Here is a 20,589-nt window from a genome sequence, read left to right as displayed (position 1 = left end):
AGTTATTATGTATGTTTGTTTCCTTTGTATACGTTTGTTTGCCGAGAATAAACAAGGTAAAAAGTTCAAAAACTAACACAAGATTTGATTTTTTTTTTTTTTTTCCCTTTTATAATCGTGCTCCAATGATCGCTTGTGACATTTTCCTATCAGGGTAACTTTTTTCCCTGGTAAACGTGAATAACTGTTGCCACAATAATTACAATATTGCTTTTGACATTTTGTTCATTTCCATTCTTTACTTGTTTGGCGAGACTATCTACAAAAAAGATTTTACTCGTGGTGTATGCTTGTTTTCATTCTTTGCTTGTTTGGTGAGAATATCTGCAAAAAAAATTCACTCGTGGCTGTAATATTCGGTTTTTATTTTTTTCACTTATGTTTTTTTTCTCAATCTTCCATCTTTTTTTCACCTTTTTTATAAAAAGAATGTAATTATTACTTATTCCTAAACGTTTCCTTTTCATGGAAGACGTTAATTAAGAGTTTTTATAGTCCAAATTAAATTATCTATAAATATAAACGAGTATAAACTTTTTTTATTGTTTTTATACATTTTTCACCTTTTTAAAAAAGAGTTTGTATATATTTTGGACTCTTTAGAAACCTCTAAAAATGATAATTATAAATAAGACAATAAAAACGTAATAGTAATAATTATAAATAGGTTTTTATGAATTTTGGACTCTATGTTTCTTTAAAAAAAAAAAAATTTAAATTTAGGTTTCTAATTTATTATTTGTTTCTATTCATTTTTTTTTTTTTTTTTGGGGGGGACTCTTTAGTTATTTATTATTTTAAAAAAAATAGTTTGTATAAATTTTGAAATCTTTAGTTATTTATTATTGTTTTTATCCTTCCATCTTTTTCACCTTTTTTTATAAAAGAATGTAATTATTACCTATTCCTAAACGTTTCCTTTTCATGGAAGACGTTAATTAATAGTTTTTATGGTCCGAATTAAATTATCTATAAATATAATCGACGTATAGACTTTTTTTATTTATTGTTTTTATATATTTTTCACCTTTTTAAAAAAGAGTTTGTATATATTTTGGACTCTTTAGAAACCTCTAAAAATGATAATTATAAATAAGTTTCTATGATTTTTAGCCTCTACATTTCTGCTTGAAAAAAACTAAATTTATATTTCTAATTTATTATTTGTAGTTTTTATAAATTTTGGACTCTTTAGTACTATTTACTATTTTCTAAAAAGAGTTTTTATAAAACTATTTGGACTCTACGTTCCTTTTTCAAAAATTCTGTATTTACCTTTCTAATTTTATTATTTGAAAAGAGTTTCTATAAATTTTGGACTCTTTAGTTATTTAATATTTATTGAAAAGATTTTCTATAAATTCTAGACTCTTTAATTATTTATTATTTTTTTCAAAGAGTTTTTATCAATTTTGGACTCTTTAGAAACCTATAACAATCAAAACATAATAGTAATAATTATAAATAAGTTTTTATGAATTTTGGCCTCTATGTTTTTTTTCTTTTTCTTTTTTAAATTAAATTTAGGTTTCTAATTTATTATTTGTTTCTATTCCCTCCTTCTTTCTTTTTTTTTTTTTTTTTTTTTTTTTTTTTTTTTTTTTTTGGGACTCTTTAGTTATTTATTATTTTTTTAAAAATAGTTTGTATAAATTTTGAAATCTTTAGTTATTTATTATTGTTTTTATCATATTTTGACTTTCTATTAATTGTAAATAAATAGTTATTTGGACATCCTTCAAGTAAAGTTGCCAACAAAATAATAATTGTATTTGGAAACTACTAAAAATATCTGGTTTTTTCTATTTACTGAGAACTCCTGCGCAAAAAATGGGATTTTTTATTTTTTATTTGGAATATTGTGGATTGGGCATGGAATATTGTGAATTTTTTTATAAGGAAATTGGTTGTTTTTTTTTTTATAAGAAGTGGGGAGACAAAAATGTTTTTTTTTTTTTTTTTTCTTGGAATATTGATTAGGGTATGTGTGTTTAACCTTTGGAAAAATGTTTGAATTCAAAATTGTTAAAAATGTAGAGAAATAATGAAAAAAACATGCACTGATTAATCCTATATGACTATTAGATTTTTTTTTAACTTTTATATGTAGAGAGATGACTCATTTAACTATTTAATTACATGTGACTATTGGATTTTTTAAAATTCTATATATAAAGAGAGGACTTATTTAACTCACGTGACAATTGAATTTTTTAAAACTTTTATATATGGAGAGATGACTCATTTAATCATATGTGGCTATTAGAATTCTAAGTAATATATATATAAGTTTATGATATAATGTAAAGTATTTAATGAAAACTATTTTGTATTTTATCATCTTAAATGAGTTTCTATAAATTCTTCTATTAGTTAAAAATAAATAGTTATTTGGACTCATATATTTATATATTATTTTTTTCTAAAATATATAAAATTTGGACACTGTTGAATCCTACAATAATCAAAACATTATTTATTTTGAGTTATTTACGTCCCTTTTCCTCAATTCTAAATTTACCTTTATAACATCTATTTATATCTATCTATATCTATACTATTCCTAAAAGTGTAAGGAATTTCTTAACACTTTTAGATTTCTTAAAAATACAAAATAATTAAAAATAAAAATAAATGATATTAAAAGAGATATTAAAAGAGAGTAATTAATTTAAATTTTAAATTCACTTTAAATATGAAGAGAATATTTAATATAGAACTTGAAGGACCAAACCAAATTTGACTTTTTTTTGGTATTTTGTTTTCTTGTTTTATACCGACGTAGTTTATCACTTTTAGATTTCTTAAAAATATATTAAAATCTAAAAGTATAAGGAATTTCTTAACACTTTTAGATTTCTTAAAAATGCAAAATAATAATAAAAAAAATGATATTAAAAGAGATATTAAAAGTGAGTAATTAATTTAAAATTTAAATTCATTTTAAATATGAAGAGAATATTTAATATAGAACTTGAAGGACCAAACCAAATTTGACTTTTTTTTGGTATTTTGTTTTCTTGTTTTATACTGATTTCTTAACAATTTTAGATTTAAAAAAATATAAAATAAGTTTCATTAAATATTTTACATTAAATTTGTTTTTCTAACAATTATTATAATTTTTAATTCGAATTCTGTTTGGAATTCTAAAAAGTACCAAATTAATCACACTAAAAGACACCAGATTATTATAATTGTTAACAATTTTGTATATTCATCTATCTATAGCTATACTATTCTAAGAAATTTTATATTTTTAAAAAATATAAAATAATTTTCATTAACTACTTTATATAAAATTTGTTTACTAAAAATTATTATAATTTTTAATTCGAATTTTGTTTGGAATTCTAAAAAGTACCAAATTAATCACACTAAAAAATACAAGATTATTATTATTGTTAACAATTTTGTATCTATATCTACACTTAATTGTTAACTTTTATTTAGTTTGGAATTTTTTTTTTTTTTTTTTTTTTTTTTTTTTTTTTTTTTACTTTAATTAAAAGTGTACTAAATTTTTTATACCACAATTATTATTTCATTGGTTATTGATGGCATGTTTTTTTATCCTTTTATTTTTAAAATTTTCTATTCTAAAAGTGTTAAAGCTATTTTTTTATTATTTCATGTTATAATTTTTAAACTCATTAAAACACACGTTCTCTGTGATATTAAAACAATATTATCGGTTACATTTTAGGACCCCACTTCAAATCACTTCAAATCATTCCCTTCAACCACCTTGAAAACCCTAATTCCACTAAAACATGTCCTCAATCTTATTAGATGTGTTACATTAAATTTGTTTTTCTAACAATTATTATAATTGTTAATTCAAATTTTGTTTGGAATTCTAAAAAGTACCAAATTAATCACACTAAAAGACACCAGATTATTATAATTGTTAACAATTTTGTATCTGTATCTACAGTTCATTGTTAACTTCTATTTAGTTTGGAATTTTTTTTATTTTTTGCTTTAATTAAAAGTGTACTAAATTTTTTCTAACACAATTATTATTTCATTGGTTATTAATGGCATGTTTTTTAATCCTTTTATTTTTAAAATTTTCTATTCTAAAAGTGTAAGTTATTTTTTATTTATTTATTTCTTAGCATGTTATAATTTGTTTTGCTGTTTTCATAATGTGTGTTTAAGGACTTCAAAGGTTTCATCATGTTGGGTTCATCCTTTTTGGCCTGCCAATGGAGTTTCAAACCATTAGAAGAAATCTTGAGTTGCAAATATATGTTTCAAAAATTCATCCACCAATACCTTCAAAAACTCCTATCAAGAAACATTGGATTTTCAAATGGGTTTAAGATTCAAATGGATTATCCCGTGAAGAATGAGACCAAAGAAGGATGACGAGTTGAGTTGTGAAGGGAAAGCAAGTAATTTGGAAAAATGGATAGTTTGATTGTAGGAAGAAAGAGAGACAAATTATTGGAAGAAGCCCGAATAGCGTGTCTGAACCTAGATCGATCTCGAAGATTGGTGCATCTGGTTAAGGCGAATTGGAATAACTCAAATCAAAATGATGAGAAGCAAATCACAATAAGACAATAGAATGGGCGCGCATTGCCAGGATTGCAGACCAATCCGTCTAGAGAGTTTTGGTTGGTGAGAATGATGATTTTCAAAATTGTACTTTTTTTTTTTTTTCTTTTGTTTTGTTTTTTTTTTTCTTTTACAGTTTCCTTGATTTGAGTTTTTGACTCCTTTGGAGACTAGCAAATAGGACCTCTACGGTGGTGGTGAAAAAAAGAAGCAAAATGTAAATTTTATTATTAGTTCTCTTGCCAGAGGTGATTGTATATATTTATATATATATTTATCTGGTTTATTGTTGTATATATCTATATATCATACCATCTTACTGCAAGATCCTTCAATTAAGTCAGCCAACTAGCATACTTTTTCATGTAAAACAAGTTTCCCTACATCATGATCCGGCTCAGGGCATCCATTTCATTTTCATAATAAATTTTTTTCTATAATGTGACATATACTAGCTTATTATGCCTAATGTTTAAATTTTGATATCTTAAGAATCATAAATTAATTTTGTTTATAGTATTACCAAAACAAAGATATCCACTTGGCAATACAAAATGTTAGAGGAGACTAAGTTTTGAGAAGCTACCACACTATCGACAAAGGAACTCCAATTAGTGTTGAACTCCAATTAGTGCTGAAACAATTTAAAATTTTGAATTCATGGCAAAGAAAAGGTTAAAGGAGATCAAGTTAATGGTGTGATTTCATTCTTGTGTTCCTCCAATGAGGGAAAGAGTTACTCGATCTTGAAGTTTTTTTTTAAGGTATAAGAGGTACTGCATATGTTGACCTTGGAAATTTTTATAGATATTTTTTATTATTTATATTTTCTCTTTAAGTATGTTTTTTTTTTTTTGGTTTGTGTTCTCGTATGCTTTAGAACTTTGCATATTTTTGTTCACAAATTGAATTTAATTAATCAAATATATGGCTCGTATGGATAGTTTCAAAAAATATGATATTACAAATTATACTTTAAATTTGAGTTTATTAGAGATTTTTAAAAGTGGTTTTGATCTTGCATCATAGAAATAAAAAAAATATATGATTTATAGAAATTTTTTGGTTTATACATGTACACTTTTGATTTATAAACTAAATTTTCTATTAAAATTTTTATCAAAGATTTTAATCACGTGTATAAGTAACTGATGGAATAGCAAAAAAAAAAAATGTTTTGTATCTAAATCATAGAATATTAAGAACCAAAATTTGGTTCCAATTAATCCGTAACTGATGGAATGTTAACTAATGCACATATAATTTTCATATTAAAATCATAGACTGTTAAAAACCAAAAATTGATTGCCATTAATATGATTCACTTAATAATAATTGTATTAGAAAATTTTAGTGTCAAAAATACAAATAGACAAAGTTGGAAAGAATATTTTAATTGAAGTAATACAATAAGAGCATTTAATGTAAACTATTTAATATAAATGATTTTGTAATTTTAGAAATATAAAAATGTTAATAAATAGAGACTTTTACCATAATTCATATATTGAAAGAATGTTTTAATTGAAGTAATACAAATATTGTACCAAAAATAAGAATAGACAAAGGTGGGCCTTTTGCCACAATTCTTCGAAAGACAATGTTCATCAATTGTGGAGAGAATGCCCATTCAATCTTTTGGACAAAGATCTCGAAAGAGTTTACAAACACAAATATTTTTTGCTAAATTTTTTTTAAAAAAATATTTACAAACTTTAGTTATAAATCAAGAGTTTCATTAAACACCAACTCATCATTTTTAAAATTTTTCATTAATGTATTCTCTATTTTTTAAAAAATTACAAACTATATTTATAAATAAATAGTTTCATTAATGTATTTTCTATTTCATAGTCATTATTGTGAACCTAATTTTTATAATAATTTATATACTGTATGTTTTAATTATTTTTAGTTTAATTACTTAATATTTATTTTTATGATTTTGTAATACATAAATGAACATTATTATTATTAATATTATTAGATTATATATAATAGTTTTATATATGGCTGTATTATTACTGGTGAGTGGTGAATCAAAAGAACTGCCTCTGCACATGCCATTAGAGCATGGACGAGTCGGACACCGTTTTCTTGCGAGTCAACCAAATTGTACTCAATCGGCGGAGAACCCAAGCCCCCAACCGCCGCCGCCGGCATCGACGAAGCAGTAGAGGATGAAGACCCAGAATAGAGCTTCAACCGTTTGTTTAAATTTGACGTCTGCGAATGAGACGATTGGATTTGGGAGTAGACTGTTTTACCTGGAATCGCTTTGAGATCGTAGTCTAAAGATGGGTCTTCGAAAATTAGAGAGCAATTATTGTCGAGTGAGGTGATAGTGGATGATTCGGCTGGGCCAAGAAATGGGTCATCGATCGCCAGAAGTGGAGACGGAATGGAATCAAAATTGGGGAAATTGGGGAGAGGGAGAGGGTTGAGTTCGAAAATCATGGATGCGAGCCAAGAAGAGAGATCAGAATCAGAAGGGCTATAGTGAACTGTGTCCAAAGCCAGGTGAGATAACAATTCATTTTGGTCACTGGTATTCGAGCTTTTGGGCCACCGCAACCATGTCTAAGGACTTGACCTTGTAACTCAAAACCGCCAGAAGCTCATCGTCCTGTTCAGTTTCCTCCCACATCTTAGCTTTTCCATCCGCCGCCATTGAATTAGAATAACTGCCGCCGCCATCGCCGCTGGATTGTTCTTGATAAGGAGGAAGACAGTGGTCTCGCTTCGTGATATGGTTGGTATTGGGGAGGGGAGGGGAGGTTGGTTTGTTGGGTTTGTGATGGACTCAGGAATCAAAGGAGGGTTTCAATAGGTGAAGAATCTGAGCATCGGGGATTGGGTGAGCTTTGCTTGGTTTTTCACTACTCTCTCAGTTCTTTGTAATTGCAGCTCATAGAAAGAAAGAAAAAAAAGAGGAGGAGGTGGAGGAAACTTCTAGATCTCTGATAAAAATCCCCTTTTAGTTGTTTTCCCCCCTTTATTCCTTTTTTCTTCTCCCTTGTTCTTTCTCTCTATCCTCCACCTCCTATCACAATCGCCACCAAGCAACACCATCACCACCATTCAACCACAGCCATAGAATGATATATATACATATATAATATATATAGAGAGAAACATAGAACAAAGCAAAGAGGGGACTGGTTTTGGTGGTGAGTGAACTTACAGCGCCGACTTCGTCGCCGGGACCAGGGTTTTGGTGGTGAGTGAATTTGCAGCGCCGACTTCGTTGTCGGGACAAGGGTTTGTGTGTGTGTATATATATATATATATATCAATCGGTAGGGACAAGGTATTACGGGAATTTTAGTAAAATTTGAACATAAAGTCAGCCAGTTCCATCTACGTTAACTCTAACAAAAAAAAAGTCTATGCAGAATATTTTCATCTGCATATTTTCATTGCTAGGGGCAGTCTCAAATCATATAAAAGGTCAATATAATTATAACAAATCATAAAAAAATATTTATAAATGTCCCAAGTTGTAACGCAGTTACTTTTAAATTTAATACTAATACTAGTTAAATTTAGATTAAAAATAATAATAATAAAGAATATAAGCTTTCGAATCAATTGTTAGTGATTTTATTTCATGTAAGCATTTAGTGCATATATCTTAGCATTTGCTTTTTGTTATTTCCTATTTATTAGCATGTTACTAATATTTTGGACAAAGTTGAGATGTAATAAGTTCTTCGAGACCTATGCTTCTCAAAAAGACTATAACCTTTGGAAGCAATTGTTAATGATTTTATTTAATGTAAATTGTATATTGATATTTAATGCATATTTTAATATTATATTGGTATTTATTATCAAATTACTAATATTTTGGACAATTCAATAAATTCGTACAATATAGTTGAGATGTACGTAATAAATTTCTCGAGACTTGAGCTTGTTAGAGGCCGAGGTTTTCCAGACTTGGGTTTGTAACAAACTGAAGTGGTACTACCTTGAGTCTAGCATGGGCATCACCCTTGCCCAAGTCACACCCCTAATGGAATCCATGATTACAACATTCTTAAATTATATTCCCTTTTTTATTCACACTTCAAATTTTCTTATAAATTGTATTTTATTCATGAGAAAAAATGAGTCTTTGGGTGGTTTAGAAAACAAATGTGAACACCTAAAAACATTTAAAACAACATCAACCAAAATGCATTTGGAATTAAATATATAAAATTTAGATAGTGATTGGGTGAGCTTCTTAATATCAAAAGGCCTCCACTAAGAAGGCATTTATAGATGGAACCTATTTTTTTGTAGTTGATGTATAGTTTTGCCTTTACTCTTTCTCTAGAGTATTAGTTAAGTGCTAGCTATCTCTTCCTTCAAAATCCTCAAAGAGGCCGCCGGGTTGCTTTACCGCAAGGGAGATTGAATAACGAAATCGTCCGAAAACCAGTTGAGATTTGTGTTATATGCTCTTCTTTTGGGCTTCCTATGTTTGATGTGCAGTAATGGAATAGAATGCCTATTTCAATCATTCATTTATTTTGTGTGCAAGAATGGAATGTAATGACCATTTCATTAGAATAAAAATTCATTTCAGAGAATGAAAATCAATTTCATTAGTAAATCTATGGAATGGCCATTCCATTCTATATTAAGATTAAATATTTTTGCTATATTCCCAATAAGCCCTTCATCACTTTCCAATAAGGCAAAAAAATTTCGCATGGACAAAAAATCTTTCGCAAGCTTCTTTATTTTTCACTGATTAGTTCTCTCTCTCTCTCTCTTTATTTATTTATTTATTTTTTTGGCTTCAAATAATTTATATATATATATTATTGAAATTGATATATCATTAAAAAAAGTATATATTTTTTATTTTTTGGCCTTTACATAAGTTTCTTAGGTTAAGTATTCAACCCCTTTTTGAATAAAATTGTACTGACAAATTTATTTGTGTGTCTTCAATCATGGTGGATTGGTTTAGTTGTAAAACTTGAATCTGTCCAAGATTTAAAGTCAATTGTAGGATACTATTGTGACCATGGGGATGGAAAGTGGCTAAGGTTTTGTGCTTGCGTCTTTTGAGAATTCATATATTTTCTCTTGTACAGTCATTTATTAAGATTAATATCTTATTAAAAATAATATTTTATTTTATTTTATTTTATTTTATTTATTTTTTGTTTTTTAATGGCAATATTGGGCAGCTCATAACAATCTTATAACATCCCATAATTTATCGTCAGAATATTAATTAGATTGATTTTATTAAAAAGTAATGTAAGTCAATGAAAGGGGTATTTTTGAAAAAAATCATTTCATCCCAGATTTAATGATAGTTAACCAAATAATAGAATGGTAATAATCATTCCATTCCATAATGATTCATAGTGTTACACCAAACAATGGAATGAGTCTCAATTCCATTCTCATTCCATTTTATTCTTGCACACCAAACGTAGCCTTAAGGACTTGAATAAGAAAAATTGTTTGGTGCGTATAACGGTTTGATGTCCTTTAGCTAGAAGAACAACATACACACTTCATTACAATACACGCTACTTAAAAGCCTAAAAGTGTCACTTAAATTTACATTTAGTTGCACCAGCTCAATCAAACCCATACATCAAATTTCTTTTATTTCCTCTCTTAACACCACTTCTTCAATAGGGCCATTTTGGACATGAAATAATTCTGAATGGTGATTCTAAAGTGCATTTGTATAATTCAACTTAGGCGAAAAGCTTTGAAGCACGAACACTTCTACGAAAGAGTTATACTCATATCGTGTCTGTGTCGATACCGATACTCGTTGGACACTCCTCGGATACGTGTCCGACACTTCATATACGTGTCCGTAAATAAAAATAAATATTTATAATTTTGGACACTTGACCGACACTTTCAAACTTTTCTAACATAAGCCTATCCGGTAATATGATGATTATATTCTAAAGTGTTCAATTTTTTTTTTTTAAAGAAAATTTGACACACATATGATCACAAACGAAGTATTAAATGATATTTGTTCATTTAAAATAAAAGCACTATTAGATAAAGTAGTGGAATACTATATATATAAAATAAAAGTCATAACAACTCTTAGTATAAAAATAAAAAATGAATTAAAGTTTTATAATACTATTATTTAATACATGCATATAAATAAAAATTCATATTTATATAGCCGTGTCCAAGCCGTACCCATTTCATACTTTCTAAAATTTTGGCGTGTCGACATATTCGTGTCGTTTCCGTATCCCATGTCCATGTGAATGCTACATAGGTGAAAAGTGAAATTTAAAAAATACACTACTTTGTTACGCAATATTGCTTCCGTATGTAGAAAAATTGTTTCCTTATTTTGAACCAGTAACCTCCGAATTACAATGGAACAACCTTATCCTCACGCTTAGACCCTCTCTCAAGTGGTTAAGACCTATTATTATATCAATACCATCACCGAGTTAGAATATTCATGCATCTACCTACTCATAATTTCTTTTCTAGTTGGTACTCACACATCCCCTCCAAAGAATTGTTTGCACTTGATAGGAATCGAACTGAGGCCTGATTCCAACCACCCATAATTAATCAGGTATGATTTTGTGTGGCCAGACCTAGTTATAAACATTGCCAGCTCTCTTGTAGAATTGCTTTTCCACTGTCCACATAATCCACTGAAGTATAAACTAGTACTCCTATGACTTAACCAGATATGACTTAACACAGCCAACCTCTCCCAAAGATGCAAGACATTGGTTTCAGGTCCCAAGGGTCACTATTCATGCTTGTTCCCTAATAAGTATATGGGAATTCATATCATAATCTCAGCTCTGGCTGTAGAGAGTTGGTATATTGGACTAAACAAGAACAAGTTGGAGATAAGGGTGTATGAAATAGCTAGCTTAGAACCAAGGGCCTTCTGGTATCTCCTCTACCTTCCAAAGTGGATGGTGAGGGTTCGAGTCCCCAAATGGACAAAGTGCGTGTGTGAGTTTCTTGCCAAAAAATAAAAAATAATAATAATAAAAAACTAGCTTAGAGACAAATTTAGCTCAACATAAATTTTCCATTACATTATTGGTCCTTTTTTGGTACAAAATGCAATATAATTTACACTAACATCATCAGATAGAGCCCATCCTCCTGTCAAGGGTTTATACACAATTCCAGCCATCTCTTGGACCTGGCAAACCCAATCAGAGAGCAAACAAATTTACCAAAAAGGGAAGATTCAACATTGTAAAATTTGAATTTTACTAATGCTCCAAGGATATCACAGATTAGTATAATGAAAGTACGTATTTTGCTTACAGTAATGGAAGCACGCTGTAGGATCAAGACTAGTTCTTCAGGGGTAAGAAAGCTCGACCACTGATGTGTACCTTTAGGGAGCTGCAGAGTACAAAAATATTATGTGCATAACTACAGAAAACATTAAAGCATGCAGAGTTCAAGGACAAAATCTTGTTAAACAAACGAGTGACACTAGCCCAGGAAAAAAAAAAAACAAGAGAGTGACACTCAATATCAACAAGCATAGCAGCAACGGTTACCACAATAAAATTCCCAACAAAACAGTAAGATCACTTAATATTACAAAAATGCTTTACTAAGGAAAATCCTTGTATGCATACTAATGCTTAGGAAAACCTAGATTAATTGCTTTTATGTAAAATCAATCTGTAACATCAGGAAAACTGGTTTTAGAGCCTTTTCTTTCCCTAAAATATAAAAAATTTAATATGTTTCCATACCTTTATTCATTCAAAACAGTATCTGATTAAGTTTCCATTCCTCCAAATTTTGTTTTCGATTTAGTAATGTTTCCCAAAAGTACATGTATAAGATTTTTGGCTCCATTTTTCATTTTCATGTCATTTTACCAATGCAAACAAAACCTTTGGTTTGGTCACATTAAAAGCTATTCCAGGAGATTCGAGGTAAATAGAATTACATCATGCTGTATTGTGATCCATCTAGAGTGCCTTTCAAGTACAATGCACTTGATTTTTTTTTTAGTTAGTAAAGAAAGAAATGATAGCATGTGGATTGACTGAGGCTATTGTCTTTAAATAAAGCAGAATGAAAACATGGGATTCATGTGGCTGACTCCAAGTAATTGGAAAAAGGTTTGGTTGTTGTTGTTGTCCTGAAATAAAAATAAATAAATAAAAATTATAAATAAATCTCTATGGAATTGTTTTTTGATATGTAGAAGTTTATTAAAAAACGTTCAGAAGGAGAACGCATCCCGAAAGCTATAAGGACCAAAGCCAATCGAAAGATAATGCCTCGTCCACCAAGCCAATCTTCTCTCAAACCACTCAAGCACCAGATCCCAACCTCCCACCCTCCTCGACAAAGCACCCAAAGGCAAACCCAGGTAAGAAATTGGGAAAGAACTCATCCCACACCCGAGAACCGCAACAAGAGAAGCAACATCCTGAACCTCCCCCACGGGAACAAGCACACTCTTACCCACATTAACTTTAACTTTCAGATCTTAGACTGCCTAAAAACAAACCAGACCACACCTCAAATATCTCAATTGAGACACATCCACATCACAGAATACCAAGGTATCATCTGCAAACAGAAAATTTAGAGCAGGATTTGGCCTAGCACTGTGGTTGAACAATTCCTTGCCCAAAGTGTAGTGAGAGAATTCGATCAAAGTAGACTTGCCCTAAGGATGAGTTACCTCCCCCTATCTAATATTATGATCCCACCTTAAAGCCCCTGATAAAGCCTAAATCCACTGCCCTCCTCATCAATCTACTACGGTGCTATTTGATAAAACTGGAAATTAAGTACTGAAAAATTTTAAGTACTGAATTTTAAGTGCTAAAGTTTTTTAGTAGTTAAAAATATATATATATATATATATTTATATTTACATCTTTTTGTTTTTCAGCGTAGCATTCAGTGAAAAGTGATATCCCTGTCACTTAAAATTGTACTCCATTTTAAGTGGCGCTTATCATTTTCAGTGATATTCAAATTACTTTATCAAATGCACTTGTTCAGAATTAAGTGCTGAAATGAGTTATCAAACAACACCATAACAATAATGAACAAAAATAGATAAAGGGGATCCCCCTGTCTCAAGCCTCGAGAACTGCCAATAAAACAATAAAATTGACAGAGGAAATAAAAGCCTCAATCCATCTCCATTTCTCTTCACAGCCCAACCTCCCTGGCAGATACAGTAGGAAGCTCCAACTAACATGATCGTAAACTTTCTCAATTTCGAGCTTACACAAAACTCTAGGAACGCCACTACTCAATCCGGAGTCCACACACTCGCTGGTAATAAGAGCGGAATCCAAAATCTTCCTGCCACCAACATAAGCATTCTGGGACTCTGAAATAACACCATCCAAGACCTCCCTCAATCTGACTTTAGCAATAAGCTTATAAATACACCACAACAGACTTGTTGGTCTAAAATCCTTGATATTGGAAGCTCCACCCCTCTTAGCGATGAGGGCAATGAAAGGCGCGTTCAACGACGTTTCGAACCTCCCATTAGAGACTCATGAAAAGTGCCCATCACCTCATTCCTTCCCACATCCCAGCTTTCCAGCAAAAACCTAAAAGTAAAGCCATCAGGATCCACAGCTTTGTCACCATTACAGCTCTTCAGCCTTCAAAACTTCCTCCTCTGAAACAGGAATCACGAGCCCATCCCTATCCATCGCTGGAATTGTGTGAAAGTGAAGGCCATCAAGCCAAGGTCTACAACCTAAAGTCTCACAGTGGAGCCTCTGATAAAAGGAAACAATCCCCATGCACACCTCCTCCTCCCTACACAACTTTGCCACATCCTCTTGAATCCGCCCAAAATGATTGCCCCTCTTGTGGGCATTAGCAAGCCTATGAAATAACTTCATATTGCGGTCTCATTCTTTAAGCCATAAAGCCCGGGATTTCTGTCGCCACAAAATATCCTCCATAAAGCTCAGCAATCTCTGTCTGGCAATTTGCTCTCCTAATCCACCGAGCCTCCACAATACCACCCACCCCTTCCAGCCAATCAATCTTTGCAAAAGCCTTATTCTTCCTCCACTACAAGTTCCCGAAAACTTCCTTATTCCATCTTTTAAGCTCAGTTTTCAGGAGACAAAGCTTTCCCGCTAAAATGAAGCTTGAGGTACCCACCACCGTGGCTTTCTCCCACCAAAACCAAACTCTCCCTTGAAAATCTTCCACTCTAAGCTATACATTCTCGAATCTGAAAGGGGTACTTCGAGATCTCAAACCTTATAGTCCAATACCAATGGGATGTGGTCAGAAGTCACCTTAACCAAAGCCACCTAAACGACATCTGGGAATTTCTCCTCTCAATCCCCAGAAATCAAGAATGTGTCCGGTCGGAAAAGAGTGACCGAAGCCCTACAACTGGACCATGTAAAGGCAGCACCCTCCAGCGGTAAGTCAATAAGATGATGTCCATAATGAACTCTGAGAACCGCGTCATAGCCAAAGACCATCTACCACCTAAAGATCTTTCCGACTGGGACCCAACCACGTTGAAATCCCCACCCAAACACCAAGGAAGAGACCACATCCCCTTCACAACATTAAGCTCCTCCCACAAGTTTAAAATATACAAAGTGTGGGGATACTATTGGATGAATCTCTAATTCTCACCATCAGATAGGATTAATATTTATTTGTTTTAATTTGTTAATTTTTTTTTTTGGTAAGTAATAATTGAATTAAAAAGACGTTCAATAGGAGAACGCATCTCTTATACAAAAGTGGAACCGGGGTTTAAGGCCCCAAAGAATCCAAAAAAATAATTAAATCATCGGGAGAGGAACAAGACTTCCTCTTCATGTAACTGAAAAGAGAGCGAATGATATGAAGTTTCAAGATCGCCGTGGACGACTCTTTCCCTTCGAACATTCTACTATTCCTCTCCTTCCATATGCACCACCAGACACAATGTGGTACAACTCTCCAATAATCGCGAACAACACTACTCACACAGCATCCTCTCCAAATACGAATCAAATCCTTAGGATAACGAGGCATAACCCAACGCATACCAAACAGACAAAAGATAAGATTCCAACAATCCCTCGCCACAGGACAATGCATGAGAATATGAGCAACTGACTCACCGTCTTGTTTGCATAGGCAACACCAGTTAACAAGACAGTTGCCCCTTTTCCTTAGATTATCAATCGTCAGGATCTTACCCCATACAACGGTCCAAACAAAGAATGTCACCCTAGTTGGAGCCATAGAACGCCATATAGTCTTCCAACGATATCAAAATAAAAAAGACAAAAGAAAAAGGATTGAACTTCGAAGCGACCATGGGAAGAGGGAATCTATGTCATGTCGTCACAACCTCTGCTAACTGCCTCCTGTCGATCCAGCAAATCCAAAAAAACACATACCTCGTCTATCTCCTAATCCTAAAAAGAGCGTTGAAAGTGCATGTCCCACGTAATCCCACTACTATCAAGCCGATAATAGTCAGCTACGTAGGTATGTCTATCCACTGCAATACTGTATAATCTGGGAAATAAACAAGATAAAGGCCGGTCTCTACACCAAAGATACTCCCAAAAGCGAACACATCTGCTATCACGATCTTTGAATTTGATATGAGTAGAAAAAACATCCCATCCCTTCCGGATGGATATCCACGCCCCTACTCCTCCCACAAGAGAAATCGGACGAATAGACCAACCACCACTCTCGTCCTCATACCGGCATGAAACAAGCCTTCGCCAAGGGCGATGTCTTTCCCCCCCATAACTCCACAACCATTTTCCCAAAAGTGCTTGGTTGAAGGGCACCAGTCTTCTAATACCAATTTGAATTTGTTAATTTTATTATCAATTTATTTTAATTATGAAATTTTTAATAACTTCTTTGAGAGTTACAATAACATTGTGTCCTCGAACTCCAATTTTTTTTTTTTCAATCCAAAAGTGAATTCTCTATTTAAACATTATGTGTACTCATAGCTTTCACTAAATCTAATATTACCATTTTGATCTATATTTCTATTAATCTTGCATCATAAGACTTCAATACTAGTTTGGAAAAGAATGGAAAGATACCTAAGCGAGATTATGGCGTAACCTTTCTATCATTGCGCTTCACAATATAAAAGATACACATACCCATGTATGAGTGTGAACATACATTTTTTTTTTTTTTTGATAAGTAAGAATGTATTAGAAAGCGTTCAAAAGGAGAACGCATCCCAATAACTATATAGCGACAAAAGCCAAAAGGCCCTAAAGACTCAAAGAGCCCAAAAAATCAACTATCTCCTATAAAGATTTACAATTTCTCCCCATAACCCAACAAAAAAGAGAGCAAACAATGGAAAACTTTAAAACCCCAAAAGGAGATTCCTTTCCGTCGAAGGATCTCCTATTCCGTTCCTCCTTCCAAATGCACCACCAAACACAAGAGGGAGTCATTCTCCAAAACTCTCGGATGTGAGGGCCCACATGACAGTCTCTCCAAGCATCAATCAATCCTCTCGTAGACCCAGGCATAACCCACTCAACATCAAACAAGCCAAGAATAAGACTCCAACAGTAGTGAGCCACGGGGCAATGCAATATAAGGTGATCAAGTGACTCCCCATTCCGTTTGTATTCAGTGTGCACATACATGAATTCAATGAAGTTTGATGCATGAAAAACATGTTCAATACTGGGGCAGGTAACTTGAGGAACATGCATTTGAAGCCATTATATTATTTAAGAATTGTATAAATTTGATATAGGTATCTTTTAAGATCTAAATTATACATAATCTCCAAGGAAGAAAATGAAAGGCATAGACACCAATTCAATAATATTGTGGGAATTCATATAACAAATGCATAATGTGCTTCAGAGGATATTAACAACAGATGTAAAGTGTTAGAATGTTATATATATATATATATATATATATATATATGTTGGGCCATTATGTAATTACATTATGTTAGTAGGGCCCTTGTGTTATTAAGGTGACTTGTATCATTTATATAAGCCTATGTAGGCTTATTAGGTTTTCTAGTGTGTGAAATATAGTACAAGTTCTCTCTCTCTTTCTCTCTATCTCTCATGATAAAGAACATGGTATTAGAGCTCTACGAATTCATGGGTGTGAGGGTTTGTAATTGTGTGGTTTAAGATCGGAATCACGATCGGAATCGCGATTGTGGTGTTGGTGTTCCTGTTTTCTTCATTCGTCGCTGGCGGCTCCTAGTTCACCGTCATCAGATCTGCATCGTCATTCGTCGTCGTCAGATCTGCATCATTCGTCATCGTCGTTGCCGACAGCTTCTTTTTGGTTGTCAGCGAGCTCGTCATCAGATCTGCCGTCTTGATTTACAGAGGTGAGGTTCATCGAATTGTTTTTTTTTTTGGCTGGAAGTTGCAGAGGTAGCTTCCTCTTGATTCGGCCGTTGCTTGTGACTGGGTCGCCATTGTCTCTGCTGCTTTGTTCACCGGCGTTTGTGAAGGCGTGAAGAAGAAGACCGTTGTTTGGCTACACTGTTATGCTATTCCAATCCTTATTTACTAAACCTGGAATAACTATTCCAACCCCGGTTTACTAAACCTGGGATAGCCCAGATCTGGCCCGTTTGACCAGATCCGGCCCGTTCGGCCAGAATACCAATTCTGCTTCTTTTTCTTCTCTGTTTTGCTAGGTTCAACATGGCATCCAGTTCAGATTTGTTTTCTCCCACATCCGGTCTTCATTCTCTCATGACTTTCGTTAAACTCAATGGGAATAATTACATACTGTGGGCTAAATCTATTAAAAATTTTCTCAAACGTAGAGGCCTTGGTACTCATCTGACTAAAGAGAAACTCAAGGAAACTGAAGCTTCTTTTGATGCATGGGAAAAGGAAGATGCTCAGATCATCTCTATGATGATAAACGGTATTGAACCCCAAATCAGTTCAACTTTACTTTATTTGGATACTGCTAAGGAGATATGGGACAGATTGCAGCAACTGCATTCTGGGAAAGGTAATATCACTCGTGTTTATGAGCTCTGTAAGCAGTATTTCAATCTTGAACAAGGTAATCATAGTATAAAAGAGTATTATTCCAAAGTTATGGGAGTTTGTGAGGAGCTGAATATGTATCAGCCCATTACTGCTGATGTTCGAAGTATGCAACAACAACGTGATGACTTTAATGTTGTCCGTTTTCTTACTGGTTTGTCATCAGCTTATGAGTCTTTTCGTTCACAGATTATGGGCAGTCCCACACTTCTGTCTCTTGCTGATGTGTTTTCTAGACTTCATTGCGCTACACTTGTCAGTGATACCTCAACTTTGAATACTGGGCAGAGTGGTGAGCGTTCAGCATTGATCGTTTCAAAGGGTGAAAATACTGCTTTCCGTGGAGGTCGTGGGGGATGCTCCACACGTGGCGTTCGTGATTCACGGGGAGGACGTGGCCGTGGCAAGGAATCACGAAAATGTACTCATTGTGACCTTTCTAATCATACTGTGAATTAATGTTGGGACCTTCATGGCAAACCATCTAGTTATGCAAATCAAGTTTCCTCCTCTCCGAATGATGTTGCTTCTGGATCTCACAATTTAGCTAAATCAGATATGGTCCCTGTCCCACGTGATGAGTATACTCAGTTTTTGTCTTATAAGCAAGCATCTAATTCATCTTCCACGGCTACCTTTGCCGAGTCAGGTACTGCACACACATGTCTATTGTCTTCCACTCGCAGTCCTTGGATCATAGACACTGGAGCATCCGATCATATGACTGGATGTTCTTCTCTTCTATTTGATTTTAATTCTGTAAATCCTTCTCAAAGAGTTACCCTTGCTAATGGTTCCTCCGCTAAGGTTTCAAGTTTGGGGACAACTCAACTTAGTGATTCCTCGTCTCTCTCGTCTATTTTATATGTTCCTCAGTTTCCCTTTAATTTAATGTCTATCAGTAAGCTTACTAAATCTCTTCAGTGCTCTGTTACATTTTATCCTACTTTGTGTGTGTTTTAGGATCTCAAGACGAAGAAGAAGATTGGTACGGGGTATGAAGCTGGTGGCTTATATTACTTTGATTTGGCACCTTATCTTGTGGCTCTTCAATCTTCTCTGTCTCCATTCCAGTGGCACTGTCGTCTTGGTCACCCGTCACTTTAAGTTTTGCAGCGTCAAGTTCCTAGTCTTAGTAATTTGAAATTCTTGTCATGTGAAGTTTGTAAACTTAGTAAGCACCATCGCATGTCTTTCAAGTCTAGGGTTAATAATCGTGTCTCTAGTCCTTTTCATTTGGTTCATTCAGACGTATGGGGTCCAATAAAGCATTCTTCAATCAATAAATTTCATTATTTTGTGACATTTGTGGATGATTATTCTCGCCTGACTTGGTTTTTTCTGATGAAAGATCGTTCTGAGTTATTTTTAATTTTTCAAAAATTTCAAAAAGAAATCAAAACTCAGTTTGGCTGCCCAATTCGTATTTTACGTTCTGATAATGCTAAGGAATATTCTTCAACCTCCTTTGATACATATCTTAGTGATAAAGGAATTATTCATCAAAATTCATGCGTTTATACTCCTCAACAAAATGGAGTTGCAGAACGCAAGAATCGACACCTCTTAAAAGTAACCAGTGCTTTTTTGTTTCATATGCGCATGCCTAAACGGTTTTGGGGTGATGCTGTTCTTACTGCCTGTCATCTTATTAACCGTATGCCGTCATCTATATTAGATGGCAAATCTCCACATCCTATTTTATTTCCTGATTCTCCTTTATTTTCTCTTACTCCTAGAGTTTTTGGATGTGTATGTTATGTCCACAATCTTGGTCCTGGTTTTGATAAACTTGACCCACGTGCCACAAAGTGTGTATTTCTTGGATACTCTCGTTCTCATAAAGGTTATCGCTGCTATAGTCCTGTTTCTCAACGGTACTTTATTAGCGCGGATGTGACCTTTTGTGAGTCCGTCCCATATTTTTCAGATAATGATTCAATTCTTGATATTACTCTTGAGTCGCCTCTTCCTGCGGTTCCACTTCCCT

The 20,589-nt window shown here is 32.9% G+C and overlaps 1 protein-coding gene across 6 annotated transcripts in view; it reads right to left on the bottom strand.

Annotated features, from left to right (window-relative positions):
• Positions 1 to 11,574: 11,574 nt before the first annotated feature.
• LOC132303338 (ubiquinone biosynthesis O-methyltransferase, mitochondrial-like) overlaps positions 11,575 to 20,589 on the bottom strand; it is a 60,022-nt gene continuing 51,007 nt past the window's right edge. For all 6 annotated transcript variants that reach the window (XM_059800563.1, XM_059800560.1, XM_059800558.1 and 3 more), the window contains 2 exons: positions 11,866 to 11,946; positions 11,575 to 11,737 (listed from right to left, as the gene is read on the bottom strand). In XM_059800563.1, coding sequence (XP_059656546.1) covers positions 11,624 to 11,737; positions 11,866 to 11,946 — 195 coding nt within the window. In that variant the 3' untranslated portion in view covers positions 11,575 to 11,623. The remainder of the gene's footprint in view (positions 11,738 to 11,865; positions 11,947 to 20,589) is intronic.

Source organism: Cornus florida, unplaced genomic scaffold (genome assembly GCF_030987335.1).
Source record: "Cornus florida cultivar Cherokee Brave unplaced genomic scaffold, ASM3098733v1 CherokeeBrave_3.0.0_Hap2_Chr04, whole genome shotgun sequence".
NCBI lineage: Eukaryota > Viridiplantae > Streptophyta > Magnoliopsida > Cornales > Cornaceae > Cornus > Cornus florida.
The sequence above is the reverse complement of the archived record's forward strand: the minus strand, read 5'-3'. Positions and strand labels throughout refer to the sequence as shown.